The sequence below is a fragment of the Rhinolophus hipposideros genome, assembly GCF_964194185.1.
Source record: "Rhinolophus hipposideros genome assembly, chromosome: 3".
Taxonomy (NCBI): Eukaryota; Metazoa; Chordata; class Mammalia; order Chiroptera; family Rhinolophidae; genus Rhinolophus; species Rhinolophus hipposideros.
Window position 1 is genome coordinate 13,209,059 of NC_138049.1, and position 19,853 is coordinate 13,228,911.

The 19,853-nt window shown below is 38.8% G+C and overlaps 1 protein-coding gene across 18 annotated transcripts in view; it reads left to right on the plus strand.

Moving 5' to 3' along the window:
* The window catches only part of SYNE1 (spectrin repeat containing nuclear envelope protein 1), a gene marked incomplete at its 5' end in the record, with an annotated part of 420,585 nt that overhangs the window by 264,471 nt on the left and 136,261 nt on the right, over positions 1 to 19,853 (plus strand). For 14 of the 18 annotated variants that reach the window (XM_081044694.1, XM_081044699.1, XM_081044700.1 and 11 more), the window contains 5 exons: positions 560 to 703; positions 4,876 to 5,070; positions 6,151 to 6,291; positions 12,770 to 12,937; positions 13,147 to 13,308. In XM_081044694.1, the coding sequence (XP_080900820.1) occupies positions 560 to 703; positions 4,876 to 5,070; positions 6,151 to 6,291; positions 12,770 to 12,937; positions 13,147 to 13,308 (810 nt within the window). Of the gene's footprint in view, positions 1 to 559; positions 704 to 4,767; positions 5,071 to 6,150; positions 6,292 to 12,769; positions 12,938 to 13,146; positions 13,309 to 19,853 lie in introns of those variants that run through there. The other 4 variants (XM_081044684.1, XM_081044685.1, XM_081044691.1 and 1 more) reach the window with 3 other exon arrangements.

Here is a 19,853-nt window from a genome sequence, read left to right on the forward strand (position 1 = left end):
GAGAGGGTGCCAAAAATATTTTAAGAAAGGAAAACTGTATTAAAATTGTAATACTCAGTATATACCGATAACAAAAGATGAATACAAGTCACGTTTGACTTCCGCAATTACAAGAGGTGCTCAAAGTGGTTACCATCAGCATCCAGACACTTCTGATTATGGCGAACTACTGCTTGACCAAATGTTGACCAAAGTGTCCACTTGTATACTTTTTTTTGGCACCCCCGGTATTCAGTATTTCTTAGGTGGAAAATGAAATAATCACTTTTTTCCTACTGCTGCCTACCATGTTCTGACCATGACATTGCCACCTTCAGGATAGTACACAGAGGATCTAGCCATTTAACTACTTTGAGTCCAAGAATAATCTTGGCAAAATATTTTAGAGGGAAGGCTTTGAGGATCTGAATCATCTAGAATTTTCACCCGTCCTTTCTTTATTCCCTAGACACATGTAAACAGGAGTTAACACTAGAATTGGGCAGATAGCAGCACAGACTCACATACACAGTTATTGATACAGAAAGAAAATCATGTGTTTGTTTGTTTGTTTTCAAAGGAGGCTGTGGTACAATATGAACAGTATGAGCAGGAAATGCAGCACCTTCAGGAGCTGATAGAAGGAGCTCACAGAGAGATTGAGGATAAGCCCGTGGCCACCAGTAACATCCAGGAGCTGCAAGCCCAGATCTCCCGGCACGAGGTAAGAGGGTAATGTGAGCGAATGCCGAGGGCAGGACCCCGGCTTGATTCGAGTATGCGATTGGTTTCTAGTGAATGAAAGAGAAAGGCTCTCCCTGTCCAGCACATAATGTGTGCAGTTCTTGGGGAGCATTGTCCAGGCACAGGCGGTCTCTGCATTGTGAAGGCCACTTTTGCTGATCTTTTCCAAGACCCAGTAGCATGAGTCTCCTCCTTGATTCCAAAACCTCTTTCCACATCATTCATGGTGTATCTCAGAGGGGACTCACGGAGTGTCTTCTGTACCTGTATTCTCACAGTTAATACACCCAAACACAGTCTACGCGGGTGTTTAAAGCCGACAAGAAACCGCGATGCTCAGTCTTGCTGCTTTGATCGCCCTCTTTAAAAAGAAGGGATATTTCATGTAAAAAAGAAATCATTTGCTCTTTCAAATATTGGTTATTGTGGCTCCTTTCACCAAAATCAGAGACTGGTCCATGCTGTTTGTTTGTCTGATTTCCAGATTGTGGCTGTTAGCATCATCCCTATTTTCGAATGTGCCCCCTTCCTTGTGCCTTTGGCATCTTCATGACCTTAGGACTTGGGTACCCCTTTTGCAGACCTGTTCTCAGAGATCACATACAGACTTTGAGAGTTTGAGCCCAAAGACACAGCATTGAATTTCCTTTCACGACATGTCAAGTCCTATATAGGTCACATTTACTGTTTCCCTGGGGGGCTGGCTCATAGCATCAGGAATTTTGGTAAGTGACTCAATGGGGAGATGTCTTATTTATCTGTGCCACGGGTCAACATTTAGTTTATGTTTCCATTTGTTCTATTTTAACTTCGTTATCATAAAAGCGTCGAACTGTTTCCAAATCAAATATTATAGTGAGGGTCTTAGCTGATTCAATTGTTGCCTTTTAACAATGGAAAATCTTACCACCCCCACCCTCCAAATGCAATTCTTTAATATCTTGACACAGCCAATGCATCACTCACTTACATTTACATATAATTCACAAAATAGTGTCAATAAATATCCTACCTACATTTACTGCTACACTGTAGATATCACCTGTTAACTATTTGTTTCTCTTATGCCATTGAATAAATGAAAATGTCTTGCAAATATTTGAAACCACAGTTTATATAACTCATACATTAGACTAAATATTATAAATTTATTTTGAAGCTATTTTAAATCCCATTTTGCAAGATCCATAATTTGATTGTAACCTTTTCTACAATAGTACAGAAGATATTTTTTAAAATCTCTTGAATTAAAATTATCATTACCACAGTTTTTGTTTTATTTTTTAGAAACAATTTACAAAGCTTTTACACTATGCTTTATAACAACACTGTGAGGTAAGGATTTTTTTTAAATCATCTGCATTTTACTAATAAAAAAACAGAAACTGATTTTTTGGATGACTTCTTGAGCTCCCAAATCTAGTAACTGAAAGAAACTAGATTCTAATCTAGTGTCTTTGGCTCCAAATTTCATGATTTTTCACTGTAGCAGGAACTATGTGGGCTCCCTCACTGCACGGACGAGAATGATGGTCCAGAAAAATATGCCCATGTCATAGAGCCAGCACTCAGACTGTCTTTCTGGCTCCTCTTGAGGGACCTGTTCATTTTGTCACGTTCTCCTCCAAGTTCTAAATATCAGTATAGACATTTGTTAGTGTTGTCAGGTGATTGAGAAGACATTTTCACATCAAAAATGACATAGTCCTGTGAGAGGCTCATTGTATATGTGAAACAAACACCGGAAGGAAAGTGCTGAGTAGAGAAAGCCTGATTTATGATAACATAAGAATTTGGAAGAATGCTTTTTCCTGTGTTTTCAATCTGTGTTTAATAGAAGTTCAGTCTTGAGGTGAGTCTAGTTTCCTTATGGATGACTTTAGCTCGTAAAAATAACTGATAATATATTCATTTCTGGGGAAGTCCCATTTTTTTCCGTGTGATTTTTTAAAAATGTTGCATTTAGTATGACAAAATTATCCTGCCATTTTGAAATCAGAGGAGAGAATCCTCAGATGTCTTTGCTTTCTGCCTGGTCCTGAGCGCACAAGGCTGCCCAGAAGGCAGCTTTCCTCAGAGTGGCCACTGTACCTGAAATTCCCACCTCTGTGCCCTCCTTTACAATCATTTTCAGAAATACTCAGTAAAAACTAACAATGCATATGCTTCCTGAGAATAGGGAACATGTAAACCCAACAGTGCTCCATTTTAATTGAGCAGATTTGAACACCAACCCACAAAGTTAATGGGACATAGGCAGGTTTATTCTTACAGAAGAAAGTTCTAGAGAGCTATTTCTCCAAGGGAGTCACATGGGATACTATATAATGCAGATTCTCATAAGCCTAGTAAATCAAAACCTTTTGATTTGGAGACCAGAATTGCATTTTTAAAAAACAACCCACAATAATGTTGAAACTCCTATTTAGGGAATGGGTGTTTGCTGTCAGCGTGGGCATGTGATAGCAGGGTACTGTGGGCACAAAGGGTAGAAGGACTAAGACTGACTCTACTCCAGTCTATCCCGCAGGGGAATGCCTTGTAAGAAGGCTACTGATTTGTCCTATGAAAACATAGCATTCAAGGAGTCCAGTGAGTTGGTAGATGTCTTCTGTGTGTGCATGTTAACTGAATATTAATAGAGTATCCTTGTGTTAGGCACTAGACCAGATAGTGGAGACAGCTATTTAATCACTATTTTTAAAACTCCGTTAGGTTTAATTAAGTATCTAGCAGCCCTAAAATGTAAAGAAGTAATTTCTACTTTTTAAACCTTTGCTTTAAAAATCCCTGTACTATTCTAGAAGTTAAGAAGACAGGCTGCTGACTGAGTTCTGCTGGCCTGTTTTCCCTTCCACTCCGTCAGTTTTGCATAGGAGGGGAGAAACAAAAATGACAACAATAGCAGAATGGTACATGTGAATGTATAATACACATACACACACACAGATATACACATCCATAAACATATGCACACATGTATATAATTTTGTAATTGTTATGGTTTTGTTTCTGAACTTCAAGTTCAAGGCTCTATTTTGAATGTCAGTGTCTCCAAAATGATAGTATACACACACTCAATTTAAAGACTGACCATTAATGTCATTGTCACAAAATGTGTTCTGTACAAACACTAAATGGCAACTTTTCAGACAAAGGAACTAAATGAAAAGAATAGAAAAAAATAAGGGTTTTGTACTTTCAAGATTAATGTTTTAGAATATACGTCACTGTTTTTTAAAGGTGTTTACATTTTTAAGTAAGAAAATATAACTTTAATATTTTAGAATTACCATTTTAAATTATTACTTTAGAACTTCAATATTTTAGAATTTTCAAGAGGTATGTGCTGTCTAGAATATGTTTTCCATAAGCTCTTGGTAAAAGTTTGAAAACCTCTACTCTCAAGGCAACTTTTTTAACAACAGATGAATTTAAAAATCCATTAAATTTGAATTGAACAAGTTCTAAGCTGTAGTTGGAAGCATCAGAGACATTTGAGGCTTGATGGAGTACATGAAGGAAAATTTGATGAAAAGTACAAAATTCTGTGTTGGGAGTAATCTGCATAAAAATTAGGGTTTCATATGTAATATTCAGTTTATCAACAAAAACAACTCCCAAGATCACAGGCATGACAAGCAGTTTAGTTTGTGACCCCCGTCTGCAACAATTGACTGCTCTGTTTGATATATTCAGTATGGTAAGAGCTGAGCATTGCATTTTTTTGTAGTTTTAGTTATCACATGACCTAATTTCCATGGCATGAACCATCTGGCAATTTCAGATTCTTTAGGCATTTTAAAGAAAGTTGCCGGCTCTTCACGTTACGTAAAGGCCTGCTTCCACACGCAGCATCCCCTCCCCCCCCTTTCGGATCCGAGTCCCCTAGGCGGCGGCCTCGTTTCTCCTGCCCCAGCACGGTGCTCACAGCACCTTTTCCGGCCCCACTGCGCCGTGGTCTGGCTCGGAGTGCAATGCAGGCAGGCTGGCTCCTTCGCGGAGCCCACATCCTGCCTCCCCGCGGCCGCTGCTGCCGTCTGGCACAGCGCTGTGATTTCATTGGCCAGCCCCCGAGGAAGATGAACGCTACTTGCTCTCTTTCCTTTTGATGCTGCTCTGACACACAGGGGTGGGAAAATGTTTCCTCAGGAGCTGGCTCAGAAAATCAAGGGCTACCAGGAGCAGATCGCCTCTTTGAACGCCAAGTGCAAGACGCTGACGATGAAAGCCAAGCATGCCACCATGCTGCTGACTGTGACCGAGGTGGAGGGGCTGACGGAGGGGACAGAGGACCTGGACCGGGAGCTCCTCCCCGCGACCTCGGCCCACCCCTCTGTGGTCATGGTAAGTGAGGATCAAGGCCAGGTTTGCCGGCACCGCGCCCTCTCCTTGCCTGTACCCTGGCTCCTGGCTCCAGGTTCCCTCTCTGTGGTTTACTTTTGGGATCATTGTTAGGTCTGGCCGATTAGAACTGAGGAACAGCCTACTTATTAACTCTGCTACATTGGGGCCAAGACCCATCTTTGACACTGTAAACAATGACAGTTGAAATGAAGTTATTTGCCTGAGATTACTGAATTACTTAACATGTCAAAGGTCGGGCCTGCGTTTGTTTATAATTTAGCAATAATACTGAGAGTCTCTGAGGGTCAAAAAAATTCTTTTGCACAGTTTCCTAGTTTTCTGGGGGTTGAGAGAATAATGCTACATACTATGTTGTTGTTTTCCAAGCTAAAAACCTCACTGACTATATATGTGTGTTAAGTTGTATAACTGTTTAATAAAATGTAGAAGAAAAGCTGTTGTTAGAAAAATGTAAAAATGGAAGATCCAAAGTTTAGCTTTGGATTAAAATAAATAAGTTCAATTAATTTCTGTCTGCAACATCACTTCCCCCATCATTTTGCATGTAAAATGCATTAATTATTTTGGCAACTCAGTGTATATTTTCCAAACATATGTGATGTGCAGGGATAATGTATAAACTTACTTGGATTCTTATGGCAATATATTACTTTGAGTGCACCTAACTTCCTAGAATATTTGGATTTCGAGATGTCCACGAAAGACCAAGCGTTACTTCATAGACCTTCCCCTCATTTGTACAATTCATGATTTTACCAGTTATTTATAAAGACGTAAACAATCAAGAAAAGGAAAATAATTTAAACAAATATTTATTCTGCAACAAAACTTTTTCATATGATATGCACCCCCGATTCCCATTTGTTTAACAAATGGTTCCTAGCATATTCACTTAAACAAAACTTGTAAATACTAACACAGAATTTGTATGTATATGTATCTCAGTAATTCTAACCTTTGTTTTATAAATTATCTCTGTTTTGACCTGTGTTTGACCAGGTCTTTTGTTAACATAGCTAACTGATCTTTATGTCCTTTGGACTACATTTTATGTGACAGATGACTGCAGGTCGCTGTCACACTTTGCTGTCACCTGTCACTGAAGAATCTGGGGAGGAGGGAACCAACAGTGAGATTTCCTCTCCACCTGCCTGTCGTTCCCCTTCACCTGTGGCTAATACAGACGCTTCTGTTAACCAGGTACCACCCACTTGGCATTCCCCTAGCTAGATCTCTGGAGGGATGCAGGACTCCATTCTCTGTGCTTATCACACTACAGGTGTGAATTGTAAACTTTGAAGGAAGTCACACCATTGGAGATGATAGTTGCACAAGCTCTGATTGTCATGTGACACCACGACTGGCTTTTTACTCCTCCTCTCCAGGGCTCCTGACAATGAGATGAGCAAAAACGAGGTCACGGAAATTATAGCTGGAGGAGGCCCTGTTTTAAGGCATCATAGGTTTATTTTCTAACAGCCATCTGTACTGAAGTCCTGCATCCTAACAGAAAATGAAGTGTTTGCGTCACCGCTGTAAAATAACATGATTCTGTTGCTGTTGCAACATGCAGTGAACACTTTTGACACCTACTGGCTCAGATTTCAGAGACAGAAAACTTCTGTTTATCATATCATACCTTTTCTTGATTTACTAATGGTCATCCAATTTAAAGGGCTGGCTTCCTGTGTGGTGTGTGTATGTATGTGTGTGCATATACACACACACACACATATATATACATATATACGTACATATATGTATATGTTCGCGTTTTCTCACTTACCTTTCAATAATCTTAATTTTTTCTTATAAAATAGGAATAATAATTTGTTGTTATGAGATGCCTTTTAGCATCCATTATATTAAAATAGATTACACCAAATTAAATGTCAAAAAGTTTTCATGAAAAATAGATAAAAATAAAAAGATGCGTTTACAATAATCAAAAAATTAACACATGTTAAATAATACTTTCTTTGCTTTATTTAGCCAAAATAACTAAACATTGTTTTGAATTATGTTACTATGAAATTATGTAAATGTTGAAAGAGGTTGAGCTGTATTATCAAGGAAGAAGCATTAAACAGAGCCAGTGTTCTATAAACTATACTACAAATCTATCATACTATTTTTATTTTAAAGCAGAAGCATTCCAAGTAGGATTTCTGTGAGAAATAGAGCCCTGTCTTCCCCTCCTCAAAAATTGATGAAAACTTTAGATAAAATAATTCTCTTGGTAAAAATCTATGTAGCTCTAGGGCAGTCATCTATTTATCCATTCATCACATGCATTCCGAACACCTGCTTGTCATGAAATCTTGTGCTGGGTCCCAAAGATGCAACAAAGGAAAAGATAGCTGTGTTCTCTACCCCCAAGACCCTTAAAGAGAGAGAGAGAGATGGCTTTAGGAGGAATAATAACAAAAGTGATCAGGCGAAATTAAAAAAAACAACAGAAAAAGGAGAAGTTCAGGGTGCTCTGGAGAAGTTGGGAAACTGTTCTCCAAATTCTGATTTTAAAATATGTATTACTCATTCTTTAACAATGTTCTTCCCTGCGGTCACAGATGTTATTAGAATCAGAAAAATATGGCTATAGTCGGCCGTTATTGTCTGGGAAAAGTTTATGCCTAAGGTTCTTAAAATTTCCAATTGAACAATAAACACTGACTGATCTTGAGACTAACACTGAGGGAAGAAGATCCCTTTTCTAAAATTCTAAGTCTCGATGCTACTTCTTATAAAGTATCTTTCAATGTACATGTGAAAGTACCCTATAAATAATGAAATGTGCAAACGTTTTTATTATGATTACTTTAACTGTCAAGCTCAGTCAAATCCCAAAATTATACATGAGATTATGCTTTGTTTAAATCCCATTTTGACACTCCTCCTTCATCACAGGAAAACATCAGTTAAATCATATTGTTAACCTCACATCCTTACATGTGGTACTACAATTTTTTGTTTTAAGTCTTTGCTTCGTGTCTGTTAGGCAGCTATACTGTGAGGAAACTGTTAAAATGCAAAAGTATTATACTTGATGTTACTCAAACAAATCAACCCATTGTTGTGGCCACATGTTCTTTATACACGAGTATAAGTCAGAGGAAAATGAACAAATACTACACCATGACGAGTGATGCATTGGGTTTACAAAATTTTCCTTGAAACTGAGGACATTTAGGATCCCCATAAGGTCCAGTTTTCCGTCTCAAAACACTGTACAGAATGTGCATAGCTGTTTCAAGGAGCAGCCAAATAGAGCTGCTTTATAAAATCGCAGCTGTTAAGAAAAAAGGTTTTGTGCTTACTGCTTCTGTAAGTAGACCTCCCTTATATAACGAACTGATCCCCCCCGTCAGTGTGATCTGTCTCTGACAGCAGCTATTACTGAAATGTGGTAAGAATTTCTCTTACTTGATGGTAGAAATAATGAAGCAGCCCCAGACTTTGCTGCAGGCTTCTTCATCCCTTCAGAAGCAAGCCAAGACTTCAGATTCTGGGAAGAGTTGAGGAAAGTTGAGGTTTGGAGCGGGCGATGGTGTAATGGGTAGAGCGCTGGGCTCAGAACGCGGTCCAGCTCTTCTTCCTCTGAGCTGAATGTAGCGGGAAAGTCCCTCAGTCCCCTCATTTGTAATGGGAAGCAATGCTTCTCAATTCACAAAATTGTGAAACATTTTTAAATGCGATATTAACATAAAATTAGGTTTTTGACTGGAAAATGCTAATTAAATAGTAGCTATGGTTTTCAAATTGATTTACTTAGGAACCTACGTGACAATAACTCTCAAGCTTAGGCACATGAGCAATGAGAGATGTCATTCTAGGAGTGATTCCTCACTATGCCAAATATTTAGTCGTTGCTCATAGGACTGATTGGTTTATTTTATTGAAACTCTGTAGTCCTCAAATAATAGATCAAAATTATTCATCTACGAAAGGTGACGTATTTTCAAATCCTTTTAAGAAACCAAGAGTTGTCATTTCAGCTTTGGCAGGCCTGAGCCATACACATATATACAATCACTCACACACACAAGAGCCTAAAAAAAAAAGATTTTTAAGCGACATGTTCATTTTATTCTAGCTCTTTTAAGGCCTTCTTTATTTATGATAGAGGAATTAAAAATGTTTATAACATTCAAGGCAACTTTTGTTTCCTGGTGGACAACAATAGGATATAAATGTACATCAAATAATAGATTTTACAGAAGTACTTTTACATGTATAATTCGTTATGGACATAGACGTCTGCGTTATTTGCCAAACACTCCGTGATATCAGGATCAAAGACTAAAGACACGTCTGCAGTCTTTGTGGAGCTCAGAGGCTGTATGAGAGCAGGCCAGAAATTACAATAGACTGGGACAAGTGCTGTGACAGTGGGAAACACTGAGTGTTAAGGGAGGACACAGAGAAAGCACTGAAACCAGGCTGGTGTTTAGTATTGCTCAAGAATGGCAACCTTTAGCTCTAAGACAAGAGTACAAGTTAGGCAGCTGGAGTGCACTGGCGTGGTTTGAAGTGTTTCAGGCAGAAGGAGCCACGTATAGGCAGGTGTGGGTGCAGAAGGAAGATGACCCATCAAGGCATGTGCAAATAATGCCAGCATAATGGGTCAAACACGGATTTGGAGGAGAAGGAGGGAGAGAAATGAAGCTCAGAGCAATGCAGGAAACACATCACAAAGGGCCTTGAATGCCACACAAAAGAATTTCAACTTTATCCAGAAGCTAATCGTTAACCATGGAGGGAATTATCTAGACGTTGTGTACAGAAGTGTTTTAGAACAGATCATTCTGGATCAATGTGGACAGGAGAATGGAGTGGACAAATTCAGAGCCAGAGAGGCCTGGGACAGGAGTTTCACGTGTGATGTAAATGAGAGAAGCAGCAGGGGACTGGGACAGTACCTCTGCAGGTAAACGAGGCCATTTCTCCTGTGTTGGAATTACTGTAGCCACGTGGATACAGAGTCCAGCCTCACGAGCTACCTGCTGGTTTGCAAGAGAAGCTGGGAATCTGGATTCTTAGGAAATCTCCCCGTCTCAGGGAAGAGAAATTTTAAACAATGTAAAACACCGCATGAGCCAAGCTAACTGTATACAGGCCAGAGGCAGCCTGCAGGCTGCCACTTTGCCACCTGGGAATTAGGAAGTTGGTGCTGTAATGAGAACTTGAACCAATGCTCTGGCAAGGGCATGCGTTTATAGAACTTCAGCCTTACATAAGCAGTGGGTGTAAGGGAGAGAAGAAACAGAGAATAAATCCCAAGTTTATAAATTAGGTGAAAGATAGATAATACTTTATCTTTTTTTTTTTTTCTAAATCCATTTTTCATCCTGGATTTTTTTTCTTTTTTTTAATATTGAGTTGAAAAAGACTGTGGGATATACATGTACAACTGCATTGTGAGTTGAAAAATTATAAATTCACTCATTTAAGAATGAGTGAAGAAAACAAACTACAAATGAGTAAAATCAATTGACTAAAGAGCGGGGAAGGGAACAGAGGAATAAAAGGGAAAGCATTTCTGAAAAGCGATGGCCAGTGACATTGAATGCTATTGAGAAATCAAGCAAAAGAAAAGCTGAAAAACAGTCGTTTTTTTTAGAGGAGAGCCACTGATGACCCAGCAAGAACAATTTCAGTGGAGTCATTAGGATTGAAGCCCACTTGGGTATTTAGAAGTGTATTGAGGGTGAGAAAGTGAATATATCCAGTGTAAACTACTATTTTTGGATACTGGATTATGAAGTAAAAGGGAGAAAAGGAAGAAATGGTGATTACAAATGTGTGTTACAAACCTGTGATGATCCATCATATTATGATTTGTGGAATATTCTAATATGTGATAACCTGCAAGAAAAAAAATACAAAAGAAAAAGTGTGTGTAGTTGTTTTCAGATGGAAAAGATTTGACTCCATTTATATGCTGAGGAGAAAGTCAATAGAGAGGGAGAGGGAGAAGATATTAATGGACCAAGGTGGAAGGAATTCTGGGAGTAAGTGGGAGGAAGCAAGGAAACTGGTGAGCATAAGGTAAAGGTGAGTCTGAATATAGACAGACTTGTGGAAATTTAAGTTCAGGAGTATCTCTTTGATGGCTCCAATTGTGTGTATGTGTGTATGTGTATGTGTTTGTGCGAGCATGTGCACACTTCTCTAGAAAGTAAAATTGAGTCCTGGTTAGGGTTTTCCAAGGGAGAAGCAGAGATTGAAGGGGCAAAGGAAACAGAAGTATTGGCAAAAGAAGGGTTTCAGTAACTTTAGAAGGGCGCATACACTTGGAGTGGACCAATTCAGTGATGACAGGCTATCATGTTCAAGGGTGTAGAGGACTGAAGTAGGGCAGAAGTGGGTGAGGATGAATGAACTGAGCTTATCAAGAACTCGAAAATACCAAAGTAATCTACCAAAGATGGTGACAGGGCTAGCGGTGAAGAGGAACCAATCTCCATGTTCCAACGTCGTCAATAAATGTTAGAGACTTATCTGGAAGCATCAGCAACAATAGCAAAATAGGTAAAAGGTCTTATGACCCTTCAAATGTGATTTCATTTACTCTTGAGAACCACTCAGTATTGTGCAGATGAGGGAAGCCATGCGTGAGATGTGAGTGACTTGCTCCAGTTATGTAGCTGCTTAGGAGGATTTCAACTGGGATCTCAGGTATCCTGAGTTCTCAGGTGTCAGACTCCTGTCTGAACTGGTTCTACTGCATGAACCTGCTTCTGCCCTCGTACAGACCCCCAACACCAGGCCCACTCCTATGTTACCTTGGTTTCTTCAACAGTACAACTGCAAAAGTAGTGAGTTTTATATTAGCAATTCCCAGAATATTAGCATTAGTCCCCAATTCAATTTATATTCATATACAGATAAATAACCATAGAAACAATTAAAAAAAAACATGAACTATATGTCTTGGTAGATTCCATCATCAATGCTAGTAAAACGTGTGATATTACTTATAATCCAAGAAATAAAACGAATTCAAAAGCCTGGTTTTTCATTATTCACTTTTATTATTTTTTAGTGTACCTCCAGGAATTGGTTAAAAGGAAAACCTTTTTATTATTTGTTTCTTATAGTAGTTTTAACTTCCCGATTCTATTTTTCCCTTATTTAATATTAAAATATTTAAATTAATTATGTGAATAGTGAACTCTCAAATACTGAAGATCTGACTATCTCTGAAAAATGGCTTTCTACAGATTTAATTTTATTTAAAGCAAGTATGCTTAAAATTATTAAAAACTAATCAATACATTAAAGAACATTTTAGGTAATGTTTAGAAAAGGTCATTTAGATTCTCTCACTTTTTTTTTTTTTTTTTGCTGTTCTAGGTAATCAGTCTTTAAACATCTGTACCGCTTAAATCCTTTGTATTTCCATTTTACCAAATATAAAATAAGAATGAGTTTTGGCAACTTGAAATATTGGTAAATTTGTTCATTTTATAAAAAAGTATAAACTGAAATTCTAAAGCAACTATAATATGCTTTAATATGATCTTTAAATTCCTCCTGTCACAAGAGTTTACTACAAATTTGTAGTCGCTGGGAAAGGTATGCATCCTAAACCTTTTCCCCACACGACAGCACCCAGAGCATGTGAACCTAAACTCTACTTTGCCCTTGACTCCAACGCCGTGCTTTGCACCCACAGGATATTGCTTATTACCAAGCCTTGTCTGCTGAGAGGTTGCAGACGGATGCCGCAAGGATTCACCCCAACATGTGGTCATCCCAGGAGTTCTACGAACCCGGATTGGAGCCGTCTGCAACTGCCAAACTGGATGACCTGCAGCGTTCTTGGGAAACCTTAAAGAATGTGGTAAGTCTTTGAAACGTGGAATTGTTGAAGCCCACCCGACATCACCTTAGTGGTTGTCTTACGCAATACACGTGTAGAGTTTACACATCCTGTACATGGTTGAATACCCGTCTGTTGGGCCACAGAGGTAAAGCAGTGAGGAAAGAAATGTCATAATCTAGAAGATAAGGGGCTAGCGAACATTTGGTAACATCCCCTTTCTTCTTTAGATCAGTGAAAAGCAGCGCACACTCTACGAAGCTTTGGAACGCCAACAAAAGTACCAGGACTCCCTCCAGTCCATCTCCACAAAAATGGAGGCTGTCGAGATGAAACTCAGTGAGCATCTAGAACCTGGCAGGAGTCCAGAAAGCCAGATGGCTGAACATCAGGTAAAAATAGCTATGACTTCAGTTTCCTGCATGATTAAATAGGGGCACTCTTGTGACTGACTGGTCATGGGTCAAGCATGCGTTGGGGACAGCAGACTGACATTTTTTTTTTACTGCATCAGGTTCTTACAGAGTAAACAAGGTTCCAAATGATGGTTGTTTCCACTACTGCTTCAGGGAGGGATCTAGGAAAGGAAGAAAGAAATTCAGACCTTGAATCTAATTAAAGAAAGCTGCATGCATTGATGTTGCTTTCTTCCTTTTAGTACACAAAGTATATTTTCTATAGCTGCCACAATATTTTTATTTTGTTGCAAACAGTTGTAAGAATAAAATATACTCCCCTAGCCGTCCCCCACACCTGATCTCCCTTCCCTCAGTGTTGTTTTAAGAAATGTAGCCGTGTGTGCCCAGCACCTCCCCATTATCACTTAAAAACTCACTCTCAGACTCACTGCCCACTCTCAGACTTCAGTGGGCAAAGAAGCAGTTCAAGAATACGGGGTTCTACATTATAATCTTCGGCTAGTCCCTGACTTGAATCGTCTTTTAAGAGGCATGTAAACGAGGGAGACCATGAGAAACAGATATGATTACATTAATCTAACTCAGAAAGATATTGCTAAAAATGCATTGATTTAAAATGCATGATAAGAAGTACATATGTTAATATCTGGTTAATGCTTTAGCAATATTATTAGGTATTGTACTCTTAACATGCAATCAGGTCTAACTGAGGTGCAAAGATACTGAGGTGTGCATTCACCTAAATATTCAGTCACCATGATATGGGGGTATGTTACTTGTCCCTGACCAGACTCAGAGACATGTGACCATCCTATAAAAGGCGGAAGAGAAGAAAGATATTTTTAGATGCAAATTAAGAGTTTTAAAAGCGTGATGTGATATGTGTGTGTGTCTTTCGAGTACTGGGAAGTTTATCAGTTTTAAGAGTGAAACTCTATATTTTATCTTTCCCCTGCTTTACATTTCTGTTGTTTTGAAACCCAGGATAACCTTGGAATACGTTGCTTGTTCATATGTGTCGTCTAAGATAAAATTGCATTCTTTTACTGTATAGGACCTTGCAGTATAACACAAAAATAAGAATGCTTCATCTAGCGATGGCACGTTGAGAAATAGAGATCAAAATGCATCTATTTTAGGCCTTATTTTGATAAAACTTCCTTCTACAGGTCTTGATGCTGTCCCAAAGTCACCCATCGTCATTCTGGTTTGGGGAGAATGCTATAAAAATATAAAATTAAAATGAGCCTCTGTTCACCTAGACCAAACCCATCATGAGAGCAGTCAGGGACTTACGTGACTATTACGATGTAGTTTTCCTCTAAGCACCACAATCCAGTTTTCTAATTGTCAACAGCCACCTCGCTGGCATCTGAAGGGGTGGTCCACGTTGCCCTGTCTCTTCCCACCCCCACCACCTATGTATGCATCATTGTCCCTGGAGGGGCAGGAGAACTTCCCCCCATTCCATTATGGCTCCCTTTGAGCATCCAAAAGGAATTTGGCATAAATTATCCAAAGGCTGGAATAGAGTGTTTGAGTGTCACTCATTCAGATTATCAAGAGCCCATGTTGCTGGAGAGGATTTATGTAGAGGATTTATATAGTTTGACTGTCTCCTCTCCAATCACCTCTGTCTTAGTTCAAGGCTCATCATTCTTGTGTCCCAGGTGACTGACCGCAGCTTCCAAAGACCCTTCACTGGGTCCCACAGGATTTGGGAGCTCCATGAACACGGGATCCTGGTGATCAGCCAGACAGTCTGGAGTTCCTACCTGAAAATGTAAATTAGCCCCCGTCACCAGCACCACCGCCGTCTCTCAGTCATTACCGAAAACCCTCACAAGCTGAACGTAAAGCAAATTATTATTTTGTTCAAGGGATTTCATAGAGAAAACTCAAAATTGCACAATAGTACGAAGTATTAGAAATTAGAAATGAATCTGTGACTTTTCTTGTCATTAAGGCTGACCATGTGACTTGCTGTTCCTTTCTAAGTTGGGAGTGGTAACTCTAAGTTACAGCAGTGAGGAGATGTAGCTAATTCAATGATTACCTGTTATTTGCACTTAACAATTTCATAAATGCTCTAATGAGAGGGAAAGAAAATATAAATAATGTATACTTTCTCATGTAACCACAAATCTCACATTTTCGATCTGACCTACTTTGGCTAACTTTTGCTGCCTGTACCTAAGTTCTACAAATTCTGGGACAGAGCCACCCACATGAAAAACTAACGGTATCACAATGTCTAAATCTGTTCTTAGCTTCTGGAATGATGCTTTAAAAATTCCAAGCACTATTGTAGAATTACTGTTCTAAATTTCAACTGAACGTGGGTGAGATGGTCCAGTATGCTTTTTATATTTCCTAAAAAATTAGTAGAAACACTTCAAGTGTTATTTCCCAGCACTTTCTTAGACGTATTCAGTTTCTTTAAAGAGCTAACCAGTTTCCTACATTTTTACTTTAAACACTTGTCCAGATCTACTGAATTTGGGTGGAGTGCAGTGCCTTTCCTATTGTCCTCTAAATTGTACAATAGACTTAATTTAAGACATTAATGCGATTCGTAAGCTGATTTGTCGCTGTTCTTCTGAGTGTTAAGCCCTCTGTAATGCCAACCTCCACTATCACGGGCAGCTAATGCTTTGTGGGCGTGTGTTGCAGCTAATGCTTTGTGGGCGTGTGTTGTCTTCGCCGCTCCAAGCTCAGTGATGGATAGGTAGTAGGCAGAGCTCTGAGGTTATTTTGTTTTGTTTTTGTGTTTTTATATGTGTAACAATCCAACGTTTGAACCAAACTGTTCTGATACTTCTGAAAATCCCCGTGAAATGCATGTTTACCTTTGGTGTTGAACCAAGCACATTCTCCCCAGAGTGAGTCATTTTATTTATTTATTTACATATTTATTTATTTATTTTTTATTAGTTTCAGGTGTACAAAGCAATGTAGCACACATTTACACCCTCACGAAGTGATTAACTCTCCTCCCAATCTACTGCCCCTCTGACATCGTGTATAGCTGTTTACAGTACCGTTGACTATATTCCCCATGCTGTACTTTACATCCTGTGACCACACACACACACACACACACACACACACACACAGAGGGTGCCAATGTATACGTATCTTAAGAAAGGAAAAAACTGTATTAAAATTGTAATACTCAATATGTACCTATAACAAAAGATGAATACAAGTCACGTTTGACATCTGCAATTACAAGAGGTGCTCAAAGTGGTTACTTTCAGCATAATTTTAATACAGTTTTTTATTTCTTAAATGTGTCTACATTTTTTGGCATCCTCTGTGTGAGTGTGTGTGTGTGTGTGTGTGTGTGTGTATTTAATTATAGTTGACATTCAATATTATTTTACTTCAGCTTCAGGTGTACAGCGCAGTGGTTGGGTATCTACACAGTCTATGAAGTGATCCCCCTTATAAGTCCGTTGCCCATCTGGCACCCTACATAATCTTTACAACATTGTTGATTATATTCCCATACTGTGTTTCACATACCGGAAAATGTATTGTGATTAGCAATTTGCACTTTCTAATTCCTTCACCTTTGCCCCCTTCCGCAACACCCTGCCATCTAGCAAGTGAGTCATTTTAGAGAAGCTCAAGGTACTTCTCTAAACCATGTAAGTGCGGCATGCACACGCCCTCCTTATAACCACAAGTCAGAAACCCCAAAACGTACAGTTCATCTTCCTCTCGTTATTTCTGAGTCAGATGTTGGAGGGAAGCAGCTGGCCACCAGCTGAGACAGAGTTATGGGTGAAGATGTATTTGACTGCTGGACTTTTTTTTGAAGTAAAATTCACATCATAAAATTAACCATTTTGAAGTGTACAGTGCTGCGGCACTTAGTACTTTTACAATTTCGTACAGCTACCCCCTCTATCTGGTTTCAAAAACCTTTTCATCACTGCAAAAGAAAAGCCCATCCCCAGTAAGCTTTCCTGCTGGATCTTGAAGTTAAAAACTACAGCTATCTTCCAAAAATATCCCCTCTCCCTTGAGAGTAAACTGAAGCATGAATCGAGAGGCTTGACTGTAACTGGATGGAAATGAACAGTTCTAGAATCTTTTATTTCCTAATTCTTTCGCTGCTTACTTCAGAACATGCAGAGAGCTGTTTTAGAACATTGTGAGTTGGAAACGGAAACCGGTGACATCACTGTATATTTGATTGGTCAAATCCACTGACATCAAATGAGGAGGCTTTTTCCTGATTGCTTCATGATTCATATACATGTTTTCTCTGTAATGAATTACAATTAATTCAACTAGATGTGCTGAGCACCTACTATGTGCACAGCTGAAATTGACAAACTTTTTCATTAATATATGATTAAAAACCATGCATAGCGGGTAAAGTGAATTACCAACACACTGTACAAAAACAACAACAACAACAACAAAAAAAAAAAAAAACCAGTGTGATTGTGGGCTACAGTGGGGGGGAATAGATAAAAGGAGACTCTAGCAGGTCTTTTGGGAAATACAGATTTTGAAAATTTGGAACAGCGACAGGCGTGGATAGAGGACACTGTAAATGTAAACATGTGAGGAAAAGCACAGCAGAGAGCATGAGAATGAATGTGGTGTGAAATGGTGAGGGGCTCCTCTTGGTTCTACAGACTATCAGTTCAGAAAAATGAGGTCACTGTAGTTATGGAGAGCCTTTAAGTGAAACAGATCAAATCACATGAATTTTATACTTTTGGCAATTAGGTATATACCAAAAATGATTATAAAGTAGTAGGAAATAATTTTCTGGACAAAAAATATTTTGAATGTATAACAAAGAAGATCAGTCTGTAACTTCATTATAATCCCATTAAAATATCCCAGCAAGTTCTTTGGTGGAGATTGACAAGCTAATTGTAATCTATATTGCAAATATATGAAAAGATGTACTACATTGGAAAGGGAAAGGTCAAGAATAGCTGAGACAACCCTGAAGAAGATGAGGAATGTTGAAGGATGTATCCTAGCAGAAAGTGAGACTTACAAAGCTACAGTAATTATGTGAGTGTGGTATTGACACAGATAGACAAATGAGCCAACGGAACAGAATTAGAAGCCAGAAGCACAGTCTGTCTACAAACACACTTGGCTTATGTCAAAAATTATACTGCAAAACACTGAATAAAAAAATCATTTTTAGTAAATCACGCAGGGTCAATTGGATATTCATATAAAAAAATTGACCCCCTACCTACACTAGACACAACAACTAAGTTCAGATGGGTCTAACTGAAGGTAGAAAAAGAAATTTAAAACAGAGCTGCTCAAACTATCTGTAATGAATAATCTTTTAATTTTTTTTTTAATTTCTAATCCACTTTAGTAAAATAAAATATTGCTTGCGTAAAATGTCAATGCCAAGTTGCTATAAAATTCCTTAACATTTACCCACAATATCTTTACCTTGTCATGAACTGATAACAGACATTTGGAGACTAATACCATTTCCTGGACTTTGACTATATCATTCTTCTAGAAGATAACATGTAAGAATATATTCATGATCTTGGGGTAGGGCATAAGACACCATAAGTCCTGACTTTTCCAATGGAGGAAAATGCTGGTATATTAGACTACAGTAAAATTAAGAACTTCTGTTTATCAAAGGACACCGTTAAGTAAGTCTTTCCCAATGAAGGGACACCCACTTCACAAAATGGGAACAAATATTTGCAATACACATACACAGCCACAGGAAACAAAGGCATTCCTATCCAGAATAAATAAACAACTCCACACATCAATATGAAAAAGAAAGATGCCAATAGAAAATGGGCAAAAGATTTTTCAGCAGGCAGTCACAAAATAGGATATCCAAATGGCCAACAAGTCTAGGAAGTGGGCAATCCCATTAGTCATCAGGGAAACGGCAAATTAAAACTACAATGAGATTACTACACTGAATTTACTAGAAAGGCTTACATGGGAAAGATCCATAAACCACCGTGTGACCCTGGAACATGCCACAAAGACGAAAATGGTCAGCTCTTTCTACGTACAACAGCAGGAGTGACTTTCACAATCAGGGTGTGAAAGAAGCCAGACACAAGATAGTGCATCAGGTGGGAGTCCGATTACGTAGATAGAACTCCAAAACAGGCAAAAGGAACCTGACGTTTCTAAGCCAGCACCAGGGTAGTCTCTGGGGAGGAGAGAGGTAGTGGCAGGGAGGAGGGGGCCCGGAAGGTTTGTGGAGTCCTGACAGTGTTGTGGTCCTTGAGCTGGGTGTCAGGAGCATGCGTATGTGCGGTTTGTAAGCATTCATAAGTTCACAACGACAGTTTGTGCACTTTTCTAGATGTATAGGGTAATGTCAATATAATAGTTCATTTAAAAAATCAGTTAACCATGATTATACTTGATAATGGGGAAAGAGAAGGGTTTTTGTTGTTTTGTTTTTTAAATATTCATTGGGAGGCCACTCTGAGACGGTGCTGTACGTACAATAAACAGTCGCGTGGAAGAGGTGGGAA